Source organism: Manis javanica, chromosome 5 (genome assembly GCF_040802235.1).
Source record: "Manis javanica isolate MJ-LG chromosome 5, MJ_LKY, whole genome shotgun sequence".
Taxonomy (NCBI): Eukaryota; Metazoa; Chordata; class Mammalia; order Pholidota; family Manidae; genus Manis; species Manis javanica.
The window spans coordinates 168,775,870-168,790,358 of record NC_133160.1 but is presented as its reverse complement, the minus strand read 5'-3'; the positions used below and the strand labels follow the sequence as shown (position 1 = coordinate 168,790,358).

Below are 14,489 nucleotides of genomic sequence, written 5' to 3'. Positions count from 1 at the left end.
TCTAGCCCACTCAGTCTGGGCTCCCTGCCCTGCTCCCACCTGTGCCCTAGGGGTGTCCTCATGGTGGAGACGTGAGCAGAGCCACATCTGTGGGGCTTGGGGGCAAGTTTACTAGAGGGGAAGGTGAGCAAGCCCTTTGTTGAGTTCCTTGTTACAAAGCAGATACACAGATCTCTGACTGCTTTGCCTGTATCTCAACTGGTCCAAACTTGTACAGGAAATACAGGAATGTTACTTATCCCCTAAGCCTGGCCATTCTTGCAGCAATATACACAGGGCAAAGAGCATAAGAGGGGGGTCTGATCTCATCTACGGGGTGCAGGGAAGGTTCTGGAAGACAGGACTTCTGTTGTCGAGATGTGAACAAGAGTAGCTGACGCAGCAAAGGGGCGGGGGCTGAGGCTGGGGCTGGGGCAGGGTGTGGCAGGCAGCATGAAGGTCATGTGCAAAGGCCCAGTGGTAGGCAGGGGGCATGGCACATGGGAGGAGAGAGGCTCGGTCCTGGGTGAGGGCATCAGGTGGGCTGGCGGGGTGGTTGATACCAGACCTTGCAGGGCCCTGTGGTCTGTGTTACAGATTTTGCTTTTCCTCCTAAGAGGTGAGGAATACTGCTGAGGAGCGTCAGTGACCAGGTAAGAGGAGGGCAGGCAGAGCTGGAGGGGGGAGGCAGGGCACTTGGGAAGCTTCTGCAGGAGCAGCGAGATCAGTGCCAGAGGCAAGAGGGAAGAGCGCTGCAGGCTGGCTGGAGGAGTGCTCAGGGGCTGCTGACCTTACAGACCCCACTGGCTCTGCCCCAGCAGCTGGGGCTCAGATCAGCAGGCAGATGTGCAGGAAGGAATTACCTCACCCCTCCGTACAGCAGCCCTCGTGATTCCCTTCCTGGCTCATCTCCTTCCACGACTGTAACAACCCAGAACCCTTATTGAGAACTGGGGCACGGAACCCCAATGGAGGGACAGCAGTGGAGAGGTGTCCCTGGGGTCTCCTCGCTGACCCGCTCTGCCCTGCCTAGGTGTGTGGTGGTCACACGGCTCGGTCCCAGCCTGTAAGCCCGCACCCGAATCCAGGTGTCTCAGCACCTGCGCCCCACATCGCTGAGTGTCTTAATAGGCACGTTTCCTTTTGATCTGGGAGGCAAGTCCGTCATGAAGGCACATCTGTACTCCTGCTCATATCCCACAGAATGTGACAGCATCAGCCCAGTCTTTATTGGTAGTTCCATGCCCCAAACTGTGCCAAGAGCCGTAGCCAGTGGAGAGGGTGCAACAGCTTGTGACGTGTGACATATTCCCTTGGGCGAAGGAAGCTGCACTTAAGAAGCAAAACACTTAATTAACCCCACAAGATGGGCAGAGGTCAAAACAGCCAGGCAGACCGCATCCATATGCCTGCCGTTTCCCAGAGGTGCTCGTGCTCTCAGGGAGTCTGCATCTGCCACATTCACGTCCCCAAATCAGACACTCCCAGCATCGGAGTCACTTGCCTCCAGAATGCCTCTGTGTAAAGGGACCCATGTGACAAAAGTGATTTCTATGTCCACCAAGCTCTCAGAACACTGCAAAGAAGCCACAGCCTGTAGAAGACTCTGCAGGAGGAAATCTTTTCTTTAGCCACCAGAGGGAGCTGTTGGCTAGGCTTGGGAATCCTGCCTGCTGCCCTCCTGACGCTGGGCTCTGATGGTCAGTGTCCTTAACAAACCATGTAAATACTATGGATTACTGCTGTTAAGGAGCCACTCTTTCCTAAGAGAGTCTAATTTAGGTTTTAAGAAGTAAAAATTCAGGCTATAAATGGTCCAGAAAATCCCAAGACAAGGTCTCCCAGATTCTGGAGCCACCATGTTCTGGGCTTGCCCTGCCCGGCGCACTGTGGCCTAGGCCATGGTGGTGCCCCCCAGGGACATCTGGCGACGTCCGAGGACAGGTTGGGTTGCCACAGCAGGGAAGTGCCCCTGGCAGCTGGTGGATGCAGGCCAACCGTGCTGCTAACCATCGCACAAGAGGACAGGCCGGCCCCAAATAACAACGAGCTCACGCAAAATGTCCCTGGCGCTGAGGTTGCACAACCCTGATTACAAAAAAAAGAGCAATTTCTTTCCAGGTGCCACCGTGTCACCCAGAGCACTGGGCGGAGCTCTTTATATATAGAGTCAATAACAATGTGTTGCCCACAAGGGTGCAGTGAGGGTGGCAAGAGCCCCTCCTGGCAGTGGTTTATGTGTGGCACCTGGAAGCTTCTGGAGGTTCTCACCATCTCCTGGGAGAAGCTGTACCCCTGGAGTGTTGTCTGGCAGGAGAGCCCATCACCTCCGGTGAAGTCTGAGCGCTGGGCCGGCCTCCTGAGCGAGGGAAGTGCCTCCGACAAGACTCAGCGGCTGGTATGGCTGTGTGTCTGTGGGTCCTCAGGCCCCCAGCGGGGGGGAAGGCGGCCTGCAGGCCAGGGCTCCCACGGTCTGTGTCAGGGTCCCGGGCCTTGAAACTCGGACTCTCCCAGTGACCAGGCCTTAGCTGCTGGCTGAGCCAAAGGCCGGGAGTGGGTCCTGGTCCTGCTGAGATACTGTGGCAGCCAGTGGCCTTGGTGCGCGGGACAGAGGGTGGGGGCGATGGGGAAGGCGGGGGAAAGGCTGAGACCCAGGAAACACCAGCAGTGCCTGGAGACCCAGCACCCAGCAGAGGCTGGAGAGCAGAGGCCCCAAGGCCCAAATGAGACGCCCCGTGCTGGGAAGGGAGGCTCGGGGTGACATCAGCAGTGCGGAGGGGGGTACAGAAGGCAGGGAGGAAGAGGTCCCCAGGGAATGAAGCCCCTTCTTGAAGCCAAAGAGACACAAAGCTTGCAGACATGTTTCCAACCGGGTCTTCTGATTCTCTCAGGCTCTGAGGTGTGCCGCACTCACTTAGGCCTTTTCCGGCACGTCTACATCCATTCCTCGTTCCCTGCACAACAAGCCCATGAGGCAGAGGGGAGACCCCTCCTTGTCCCCCAGGTGGCTGGGCCCTGCCTGTGCTCTTCACACGTGTGGATAAAGGGAAGGTTCCTGTGGCCAGGATTCTCACCTGGCCCTGGTCGGCTAGCTCACTACGCACGTGTGGGCAATGCGTCATTATTGACTCTATAGAAAGAGCTCCGCCCAGTCTGGGTGACATGGTGCTACAGCTGCATGGCTACAGGAGAGCAGGGATGAGGCTGGAGTGGTGGCAGCGCTGAGGACAGAGACTGGGATGGCTGCTGGGGGGCAGAGAGGCCCAGAGGCAGAGACCAGCTTGCTGCCTGCAGACTCGCTCTGAGCAGACGGGATTCTAGTGACTGACCTGACACGGTAGGAATAAAGTGGGTATAAAACTGTTTCACCCCAGGAATGTTCCATTGTCATTCTTTGGTCTCAGTTCATAGTGAACTTGGCCTGGGGCTGAAACCCATTGACAAGACAATTGGTGACAGTCAGCAGGATTCATTGTTGACTGAGGAACAGAACGGGCTGCCTCATGGGAGAGTGTGCCCACGGCTGCCCCTATGGACGGGGGGACATCCAAGTGTACCCCAGTGGACATGTGGTCCGACATGGCTTGCGTCCTGGAGGACTGGGCCCCACCCCGAGGCTGGGAAGGGGTGGAGGTGACGCCTGAGGCAGCAGGACAGGCCCTTGGTATAGTAAGTAGGCCCTTTGAGAAACACAGCGCCCGTCAGGCGGCGGGAGCCATGGCCAGTTTTTTTGGCACCGTACTGAGAAAGGCCGCAGGGAGAAAGACGCCCTCCTGCAGGAAGCCTGAGAACAGAGCACGAGACCTGAGCTGCGAGGCGCCGTTGTGGAGGTAAGAAATTTGTTGGTGACTGAAATGGTGTCACTATGGAGTGCTGTGGACATGGTAAAGGATCATGGTAGCCTGAGAAGGAGCAGCGGCCTGAGAAGGAACAGCCCGAGAGTGCAGGCCGCCAGGTGCCGAGGGGCAGGTGGAGGGTGTAGTGGGGCCGTCAGCCCAGGGATGAAGGAGCGGAGGTTTGACGAACAGGCGGGAACGGAGGCCCTGGTGGTGCTGGAGGAAACCCAGCTGAAAGTTGGTGGAAAGCCAGAAAAAAATAAAGACTCAACAACTGCGGGTTCCTCCAGGAGAGGTGCAGCCCCGTCCCCAGGTCGGGGAGCGCTCCATGCCCGCTCCTGTCCTCAGGCTCAAGCAATGAAGGCATAAGGGAGACACGGTCTGCCACTCGGAGGGAGAATTTAAAGGGCTCTGTAAAGGTCACGAGGACCCAGGTGTGGGCTGATGTCACAAAGGCAGGAGCAGATGGAGGGAGACTGGATGGGAAGTCAAAATAGACGCTGTGGATAAAGTGAAGGCTCCTGTGGCCAGGATTCTCACCTGGCCCTGGTCGGCTAGCTCATGACACACCTGTGGGCAATACGTTATTGACTCTATATAAAGAGCTCCGCCCAGTGCTCTGGGCAACAGGGTGGCAGGGCTGCACGGCTGCAGGAGAGCAGAGCAGAGGCTGGAGTGGTGGCAGCGCCGAGGACAGAGGCCCAGAGGCAGAGACCGGCTTGCTGCACACAGACTCGCTCTGAGTGGGTGGGATTCTAGTGACTGACCTGCCACCATGGGAATAAAGTTGGGTATAACCCTTTCACCACAAGAACATTCTAGACATTTTCTTTGGTCTCACTGAATCCATAGTGAACTTGCCCGGGGCTGAAACCCACGGGCACGACAGACTCTTACTGGAGCTTTGGCAACACCTGAGACGGAAGCAGTGGTTCCAGCCACTGAGGACGAAGCAGAAGCCAGAGACAAAGCAACAAGCCCGGCCTGTGTGTCTGCAGGACTTTCTCCTGAGAGGCTGGAGAAGGTGGGTGCTATGAGGCCCACCCACGGTCCTTTTGGTTAACTCATCTGAGTGGAACTGGTTTGAATACAGCCAGGGTGACCACTTGGTGGCAATGGATCTCCTCAGGCTTGAGGGTTATTATAATTTGTTGTAATTTTTGTTATTTGTATATTGTCATAGCCTCTGTTGTTATTTATGTTATTATGGAATTTGGTTACAATGCTCCAGATTCCTCACACAGGGACCATTGCAGAGGACTCAGGGCACATAGACGGAGAGGAGAGGATCCTGGAGGGTGGAGTGAGGATAAAGTGAGGGCTCCTGTGGCCAGGATTCTCACCTGGCCCTGGTTGGCTAGCTCACTGCACACCTGTGGGCAATACGTTGCTATTGACTCTATATAAAGAGCTCTGCCCAGTGCTCTGGGCGACATGGTGGCACGACTGCAAGGCTGCAGGAGAGCAGAGCAGAGGCTGTAGTGGTGGCAGCGCCAAGAACAGAGAGTGAGATGGCTGTGGGGGCAGAGAGGCCCAGAGGCAGAGACGGGCTTGCTGCATGTAGACTCACTCTGAATGGACGGAATTCTAGTGACTGACCTGCCACCGTGGGAATAAAGTTGGGTATAAACCCTTTCACCCCAAGAACGCTCCATTGTCAGCCCTCAGTGTCACTGAATCCATAGTGAACTTGCCCAGGGCTGAAACCCATTGGTAAGATAAGACAGCATGGCTGGGGGATGGGCAGGCAGTACGCAGACCAGGCCTGCAGGTTCAATCCCAACCGACCTCAAACTACAAATTGCTCCTTTTCTTCAGCATCTTCTTGGAATTCTCACCGTCACCAGTTCCACCTTCTTGCTGGCTCAGCCTTTTGCTGCTTAAAACAGGGAAGCAAAGCAGCCAGTCAGGACTCTGCCCAGGTCTGTCCAGGTGCACACACAGTAGGGGAATGGTAAGCTGGGGCCCCCTTGTACCTGAGCGATCCTGAGGGCTGGCTGCCTGAGGCAGGGGTCTCGTCACTGGGCCCCCCTTTCTCCCGGGGTGGGGGCTTCTTCCTCTTGGTCCTTAGGGGCTTCTCTGTAGGAGACACGTGAATGCAGACATTGGCTCTGTGACTTCAGGCACATCACAGCTTCTCTGTGCCTCACGCCAACTCATGGCATTTTCAAATTCCTCTGTGGGCCAAGAATGCACTCAATACCCACTGACTTATAAGGAAAGTAAAGCCAGGAAGGTACAGTGCTTTCTGAAGCCCCCACAGCCCATAAGTGGCAGAGCTGGGGTTCGAACTTGGGTTGCAGACTCGGGAAGCTGCGGGAACCTGACGACAGGTTGCCAGGGCTGGAGCCCTGACTTGAAGAGCCCTCTATGTTCACACACCTTTCCGTCACTATCCGTTGGCAGGCAACACACCCTGGTTGTCGCTGAAGTTGCCACTGGCAGGAAAGGAGGGCTACTTCCCCATTTTACAGATGGGGAAAGAGCCGGAGAGGAGACACAGCTGGTGAGCTGCAGACCCAGGAATCAGCCCAAAGCCTTCCCTGAGCTTGCTTGTTTCCACACAGGGACACAAAGCCCAGAGAGGGTACGTATGGTACTCGAAGGTCACACAGCTAGTTAGTGGCAGACAGGGGATGGGGACCCGTGTTCCCCCCAGAGACCTGCTGCTGCAGCGCCCCACCTTTCCCGCCTTACCTGACAGTCCACGCTTACCCGAAAACAGTTTGCTTTCGGCAATGGGCACCCGGGCCAGTGCTGCCAGCTCACTGATGAAGCTCTGCTCAGCGTCCTGAATGCAAAGAGACAGGGTCGGCTGGCCCCCTCTGCCCTGTGCCGCCTCCCCAAGTCCCCCTCCGCCAGCACGGGGCTGATGTTCTGGAGGGCTGGCGGGATGTGTCCCCAGCACGGAGGAGGATTCTCCAGGAAGCACCCCACAGAGGCCAGAAGCAGGGCAGAGCATGTGAGGGAGGGGTTCACATCTACCAGCTCCTGCCAGGCCCCTGCCTACCCTTCCTCGCGCCAGCCATGGGTCCCATTTTACAGGGCACACGGAGGTGGCAGCACAGAACCAGGCCCCAGCCTGCTTCTGCTGACTCCTGAGTCTGGGTTCCTAACTGCCAACAGCGTGGTTTAGCCAGACACACCCGGGTTCCAGGACTTCCTGGCTGTCATGCTGGGTAGTGAGTCGGCCTCCCGCGCCCATGGCTTCCCCACCTGTAACTGGAGAACAAAGCAACCTTCCCCTCGTGGTTGGAGATGACACGACACAGTGTGTGTGAGGCTCTCAGCCCAGTGCTGTCTGAAATAGACCCTCATCAACAGGCGCCAGTCACCATGACCGTCCCTGTGACCATCCTCACTGCAGAGACTCCCACACTGGTGGCCGACACTCTGTGAAGTGCCTCCATTCTGGAATGTTCTTTCTCGAAGACAGCCACTTTGTTTTGTCCACACTATAATCACACACTGATGAGGTTTTTCTGTGATGAAATATGCAGATTATATCACAGGGGCTGAGCTTCCTGTATGTTCTAGACCAAGTGAGAGCCTCAGCCACCTGTCACTGCCTAAATGCCTGTGATGTCAGCCCTGACACCGAGCCCATGTGGCGGCAATGTGCACACAGCGTGTTGGGGGCCTGGCCCTGAGCTGGCTGCTGCAGAAGCGCGGGAATCCACAGGGCCCTGCTGGCCTCGAGGCTCACAGGGGAGCAACCAGGCTGGTGCATCAGCCAGTGACACTCCGTGGAGGGTGAGGGGGTGCTGGGCGGGGGCGGTCGGTGCTCCTGCCAGACTCCACTGCTGACCTGTTTTGCGATTTCCACCTCTCTTTAAGTACCAGCCTTCTTTGCAAAGGCCTGCTTCTGAAACTTTACCTGGAGCTGAGTCTCGAGCTGGGCTTCCAGGTGGTCCATGACTCTGGCCTTCTGCTTCCGAGCGCCCAGGCGGCTCTGCTGGTGCACGGTGACCTGGGCCAGGAACTTCTTCTGCAGCGCCCACATCCTGGAGGAAGGAGTGAAGGCTGTCAACGCTGCCCTGGCCAGAAGGTCAATCAGAGACCCAGCACAGGCCTTTCCCGAGTGCCTGCCGAGTCGTGGGAACTGGTGTTGATGGCCGCCCTGGAGCCCTCGGAGCGGTGACAGAAGAATGGCCATCGCTGGCACAGTTTACGGCGGGCTGGGGGGTGATGGTAACCACGGGCGTGGGCACGTGGGCAGTGTGTAGGCAGTCAGTGGCTCCTCTGCACAACATTGCATCTGTGACTAGGAGCTGCTGCAACCCTACTTTACGGATGGGGACCCGTGAGGCTGGACGTGATGGAAGGAGCCGCATGTTCACGGTTCCCCCGCCAGCCCTTGGGGCCCTCCCACCAGCCCACCCTCCCCAGAGATGCGACTGGAAACCTGCCCTCAGCCTGAGAACGACTCCATGTGCTCGTGCTCACACGGTTCTTAAATCAGTCTCTGTCGTCACTCCACGGTGCTGCCAGAGCTCCTGCTGACTCTGACTAGAAACTACACTTACGAATTCAAGGACACGGGCAGGAAGCGCAGGGCATTAAGGGCTACATGTGAGCCTCTGCATCATAGTGAGACTGGGGGACGCCCCTGCACCCCCACTGGGTTTTGCTTTCACGTCATAAACCTGGTGGGGGTTGGACCAGCTGAGGCCCCTCCTTTTACGTCACTGGGCTCAAGGTGAAGCCCTTGGACCACATGCATCAGAATCCCTGGGGGGACATGTGTCAACCATGCAGACTCCTAGGCCCCTGCTCAAAGCCTCTGAGACTCAGTCTCCAGGTGTGCGGCCCAGGATCTACATGTTCAGCAGGAAAGCCACGTAAGATGGAGACACCCCTACTCCAAGAACTGCCAGATCGTCGTGTGCTGGGTGTACATCAGTCAGGGCAAGCCCAGACCTTGCACCCCAAGGGCAGGACGGCCAGTGACTGCTGGTTAATGGCCACTCAGAGGATTTCTGGGGCAGGGGACACTGTGGTTCTTGTTTCCTAAGGAAGCAGTCAAATGGGGGCTGGAGTTCACTTCAGGGCGCAGCACAGAGCTCACGCTTGTACCCACAGGGCTGTGTTGTAACGCTGCCGCCAGTATGCATGAGCCTGGAGGAGCCTTCCCAGAGCCTCCAGTGCCAGCCAACTCCCTGACTTTGGCTGCAGGAGACCCTAGGAGCTCCTCTGTCTTCTGATGGGGGCAGTCATTCATGGGGCCCATGGCAGGGGTGGTTACGGCAGCGACAGAGAGCAGCCATCTGCCTCATGCCCCTGCTCCACCACTGGGCTTCCTGTGGTCAGCTGACCCACAAACACCTGCCCACAACCCTCGTGTCAGGGTTTCTTCTGGGAAACCCCCCACCCCTTGATCACCTGTCCCTCCGTGCCAGGCCCTAGGGGCTGCGCGTGGGGCAGGGAAGTCGGTGGAGGCACCTGGGCAGGAGGGGCAGACAGAGGCATGCAGCGGCAGTGCTGAGTGGGTAACAGAGAAGCGTGAGGCAGCAGGGGCCACACGGACTGAAGGGGAGACCTCACCTCTGGTGGACAGCTTGGCACGCCTCCTGGACTCCACCGGCCACCTTGACCTCTGACGCAGGATTGCCGAGTTCTTGCTTTTTCCGCAGCTTATAATTTTCCATTCTCTCATCTAGACCATTAACACACAGCACGGCGCTCAAGGTGCACATCTGAGGAGCCGACTCTGGGGCAGGTGTGCAGTGCATGCTGGGGTGCACAGGTCAGCAGCACACCCCCTCCCAGTGGGCGCACCATCTGCCCCAGCACTGCAGTCCCCTGGGGGAGGGCGTCCACACAGAGTGGGCCTCCAGGAGGAACGCATCCCCTGCTCCCCCCAGGGGGGTGTGAACAAGAAGCAGCACTACCCAGCCACAAGGAGCTGAACCCTCGCCAGGGAGGAGGGCACTCGGCCCACAGAGCACGGCTGGCTGTGCAGATGTGCGCGGACCTGGGCCTTCCAGGGGCTGGGACGTTTGGCCGCTGGAGTGTGAGGTGCTGGACTGCACATCTGGGCTCACTCACACTGACCTGGCTGCCCCAGCGACCCGGCCGCCAGATGTCCAACAGGCCGCTGACCTCGCTGGCCCTGGGCTTCCTGTGACTCACGGAGCCGTCTAACCTGGGTGATCTCTAGGGGCATGATGCTGTTTGACTCTTAAAAAAGCATTTACGGAATCAGGACAAAGGAGATACTGGGGTCAGTTCAGTGGCATCTTTCCAGTGCATTTAGCAGGAGGTCCTCACATTAGAAGGGGTACCAGGCAAGCAGGATGTCAGAGCTGAGAAGCCCTATGGCGGGTGAGCCCAGGCCTTATGCCATCAATGGGGAGACCCAGGCTGGGAGGGGATGGGGACACCGGTTCCTAAATGCTCTGCTGTGGCAATGGGTCACGCCTCTCTCCTGCCGAATGAGATCAGCCCTGACATCTGAAAAACCACATTGAGGGGATCTGCAGCTGTCAGGCATTTTTCTGTCCATGTGCCAGATTTTATTTGAATCTGGGGCTCAAATTCCCAGGACGAGGGGATGGTAAAGGCGGAAGCTGAGCCCATTGAGAAAAACGAGATTCACAGAAGACTGTCCCCAGGACCTGCCGCCCATCATTCATCTAGGCATCGGTTCAACGCCAATCCTTGGACAATACAGGCAAAGCCCATCAGCGGATGTGGGACTCCAGCCTGTTCTGAAGCCCTAGATGGAGGGAAAGATGTCACAGAAGAGCCCTTCAAGACACTGGCTTTTGTCTATTGTCATACGCACGTTATTGCTGGTCATCGGGATACTGTGTATTCCATCACGTGGGGTGGCCTCTTACGAGAGCCCGAGGGGGAAAGTTCTCTGGGTCTTTGGGCAATTTATAAGCCACTGGTCTGTTCTTACTCAAGGTCGCTGTGACAGCTTCAACGGATGAAGTTTACTTCTCTTTGGCCACCAGGAAGTCCAGAGCCAAAACCATGTCACCACTACATAGGGATGTGATGGCATATGTCCCAGATAATGACCTCACCCTAACTCTAGCTCCCTGACCTGTCCTTGTCTTTGTCCTGATTTATCTTTAAAAAAAAATCCTATCATACTTTATGTATATGTTTCTTTAAATGCCTCTTAAAAAGCCTTTGGGGGACAAAGCAGGCAATAAATAAATAAGTGAAACATTTTAAAAACTTAAATCCCCAAAAACAAAATTTGAAAAACGCACCATCTCATTTTGTCCCATCCTAAGAGCACATATGGCTCCTTGCACGCGGGCTTCCGAGCAGCGGGCTGCGTACCGTGTAGAGCCTTCAGATGCTGCGCTGTCCTCTCCTCGTGGGCCTGCATGGCCCCCCCAATCTGCCGGTAGTACTCTCGCACGAGCTGGCTGACGCCAGTGCTGGTTACGTACACGCTGTCCACAGCCGCCTCCATCAGTGACCTCTGTGGGCGGGAGGGAGACTCAGCAGGGGGGTCACGCGTGGCCCCCACTTTCCTTCCTTGGTTCTTATGTCCCACCCACTCCCAGCCCTGATTGGTCAGGGAGCAGCAGAAGGTGTGTGGTCGGTTTAAACCAGTCTTGATGATCTTATTTTCTTTGGTTAAGGATGGTCTGGGGCTGGCTCCATGACCCAGTTCTGTCCAGTGAGTTGCCATGTTAGGGAAAGTCTGCTGGGAAGCCTTCCTTTTCTGAACACAAAGGCAAAGCCTTGGTGTGGGTATAAGACTTTGCTGTTTCCCTCTTCCTGCCTGGAAGGCAAGGCCTGATGTTTGGAGGGGCAGTGGCCACTTTGAGATATGAGGCAAAAAACTAACACCAAGAATGGTGGATCAGAAAGCCTGGCCCTTGGTCCCATCAGAGAGCCTCAGTGCCCGCCTGGAACCACCTCCCTCCACACTGCCTATATGGGATCAGGAACCTCTATTTATTTGCCATTTTGGTAGGCTTTCTGGTACTTGCAGCAATGATGCATTCTTAAATGATACACCTTCAGCCTCTAAGCAGGACAGAGAGGAAATGCTCGTCACGGGGATGTGCTGGCTGTGTGCTGGCTAAGTCACCATCCTTTACTTTGTAAGGTGATGGGCAGAAGGCAGACTCAAAAGTCTCTCTCTACTTCAACATTTATTAAATGGTTCCAGGCTTTGGGCAAGAAGAAAATGCCCATTTTTAAAAATTATGTTGAGTGATTGGTTAAGTTCTGGGGGCTGCACAATTCACTTTATTTGCACAGTACTGTCTGAGAAATGCTGATTCCATCAGTACGGGCGAAGGCTGCGGGGATGAAGGGAGTGCCAGCCTAGGCTGGCAGCACAGGTCCGAGCCGGTGCCCACTCCCAGGGCCCTGCCCATCCCTCGCTGTGGCTGGTTCTCTCTCCCACTCTGCCTGACCTCCCAAAGAGCCAGACGGGGCTCCAAGTCCACCCGCCGAGCGGGCTCTGGCCGTGCATGCCGGGACAGGTGCCCTCACTGACGGCGAGTGCCTTCTCTGAATTTCACTTGGAACATGGACTCCAGGAGACAGGAAATCACTCTCCTTCCTGCTCAAGTTAGCGAACCCGCCAGCACCATCACGCCTCTGTCCGCCTGTCTTCCTGCCACCTGTCTTCTGCGTCCCACCCATCCTTCCCTCCCCAGGCCTCTGTCCTGGCCTCGCTTCTCTTCTCCTCATCGGCTTTCCTGGCTGGTGTACTGCTTCCATCAAAATATGCTCATGCTTCACTCCATGTTCATGCAACGAGCATTTGATAGATACGAGTTGTAGAATTTGGGGGCAAGGAGGTCACCTTCCCAATGTCACATGTTAGGCACAGTCCTGATGTCTGGAAGGCCCTTGGCAAGGCTGAGATAATCTGGAATGATGGGGTGTCACAGAAATGGGTCCAACCTCTTTGCTGGGTATATGAGTAAAGTGACCTTATTTCACTGAAAGGACTCTTGGCCCATCAGAATGCCAGCCGGCTGCAACACCTCCCCTGTGTGCCGACCACAGACACTCTTTCTGTAACTGTCTACAGCGAGTGGGGGTGTCTCTCCCTTCCTTATGGGTTGAGTCAGGAGGCAGCCACGGAGAAGCAGGGAATGTTGTGGCCGCACAGGGCATGGCCGGCTCCCGTCCCCTTTGCCACTCACTACAGCTGCGAGGCTTTAAGCATGTCTTTTGCCCAGTGATAAGCCTCAGTTTTCCCTCCTGAACAGTGGGGAGAAGACTTACTCTGGCTGTGCACAGGTTGTGGTAAGAGCCCCATGAGACGAGGTGGGCAAAAGCATGAAGATGGAGAAGTGCCACGCGCATGCTGCTAACGCCACTGTTAATTCCATCCCTGTGGTCTGTCATCGTGGATGACCCAGCGAGTAAGTCACCGCCTATCAGCCATGCTGGTTTTAGCTGCGTTGCTCAGCTGCCTCTGCAGAGGCGGCCGGGGGGCAGGGAAGGCCCACGTTTCTCCCTGGGAGAGGGGCTTGGGTTCAGATCCCATGTCTGCCACTGACCAGGGAGGTCCGGGTGGGACCTCTTAGAGTGGCTGTGCGGGCCAAGCCAGTGCTCGGAATGCCGTGCCACAGGGCAGCGGTAGGCAGAAGCCTCACCATTCTGTAAGGGAGGTGATGCCCTCTTGTGGATGAGGAAAAGGAGGTCCCAAGAAGCCGGGTAACCTCTGCAAGGCCAGGAGCTCTGGCGCAGGGTGTGGCGAGGATGCATGCCTCTGCTCTGTGCAGACCCTGCCTCGGGTCTGCCCCGGCCCCCCACCCCACCCCAACCCCTCTGCTCCTGAGGCTCCCTGGGGCCAAGGCTGGCACGTACCTTGAAGTCATCCCTGTCCTTGGCCCGGCTCTTGGTGGCCACGTTCCGTGCGTGGCCCAGCAGCGCCTGCCCGATGGCCTGCTCCGTGTGCTGCTTCAGGAGCTGCCCGACCTCCTGAGCCTCGGCCAGGAGCTGCTGCTGAAGCTGCAGACGCATCTGCTGAGCCTCCTCCTCCAGCCGGCTGGTCTCCTCCAGAACGCGGGCCTCCTGGAAAGAACAGGGCAGGAGGGGAAGAAGTCCCCCGCTTTCCTGCACAGACACCCTGGCCAGGGCCAGGACCAGGGCCAGGATATGGGGTTGGCCCTGCCCGGGACCCCAGGAAGGTGAGGGAAGGGATGGAGAAGAGGCAGAAAGGGGACCTCTGGGCTTACGAAAGTCAGCAAGGGATATGTGCCTGGGTGTCTGCTGAAGACCCCCACTAAGGCATTTATTGAGCACCAACTCTGTACCCAGTGCCAGCTGTGCCTCTCACACATACACACATTTCTTCTTTCTTCTAGAACACTGGAAGGCCTAAATACTAGGAATGATGAGGCCAGAGGCTCAGAGACATTAAGTAACTTTCTAAAAGTAGAGCCGGGTTTTGAAGGCAGATCTGAGTCTGAGACTAGTCCGGGACTTCATGGGAGCCAGGGCAGGGCACGTGGGGCCCAAGGGATAGCCTGTCTGGGCAGGAACGAGTCGGAGAAGGTGGGGGAGTCAGAGCCAGGCAACAAGCCCTGCCTGCTTCCCACCAAGCTTTTCTGGGCAGAGTAAGAGACTGAGTTTATCCCTCATCAGTGAGTCAGAAAACATCAGCTGGTCCTATAATTCAGTAGCTACGTAAGACCTGGACTCAGCCTGCTTGGGTTTAAATCCCAGCCCTGCAAT

The 14,489-nt window shown here is 56.8% G+C and overlaps 1 protein-coding gene across 12 annotated transcripts in view; it reads right to left on the bottom strand.

Moving 5' to 3' along the window:
* The window catches only part of EVC (EvC ciliary complex subunit 1), a 67,030-nt gene that overhangs the window by 1,266 nt on the left and 51,275 nt on the right, over window positions 1-14,489 (bottom strand). For 3 of the 12 annotated variants that reach the window (XM_073237867.1, XM_073237858.1, XM_073237866.1), the window contains exons 15-21: window positions 13,620-13,826; window positions 11,115-11,259; window positions 9,360-9,471; window positions 7,693-7,819; window positions 6,513-6,606; window positions 5,792-5,894; window positions 1,173-5,694 (exon numbers count right to left, since the gene is read on the bottom strand). In XM_073237867.1, the coding sequence (XP_073093968.1) occupies window positions 5,610-5,694; window positions 5,792-5,894; window positions 6,513-6,606; window positions 7,693-7,819; window positions 9,360-9,471; window positions 11,115-11,259; window positions 13,620-13,826 (873 nt within the window). In that variant the 3' untranslated portion in view covers window positions 1,173-5,609. Of the gene's footprint in view, window positions 1-1,172; window positions 5,695-5,791; window positions 5,895-6,512; window positions 6,607-7,692; window positions 7,820-9,359; window positions 9,472-11,114; window positions 11,260-13,619; window positions 13,827-14,489 lie in introns of those variants that run through there. The other 9 variants (XM_073237861.1, XM_073237868.1, XR_012131830.1 and 6 more) reach the window with 8 other exon arrangements.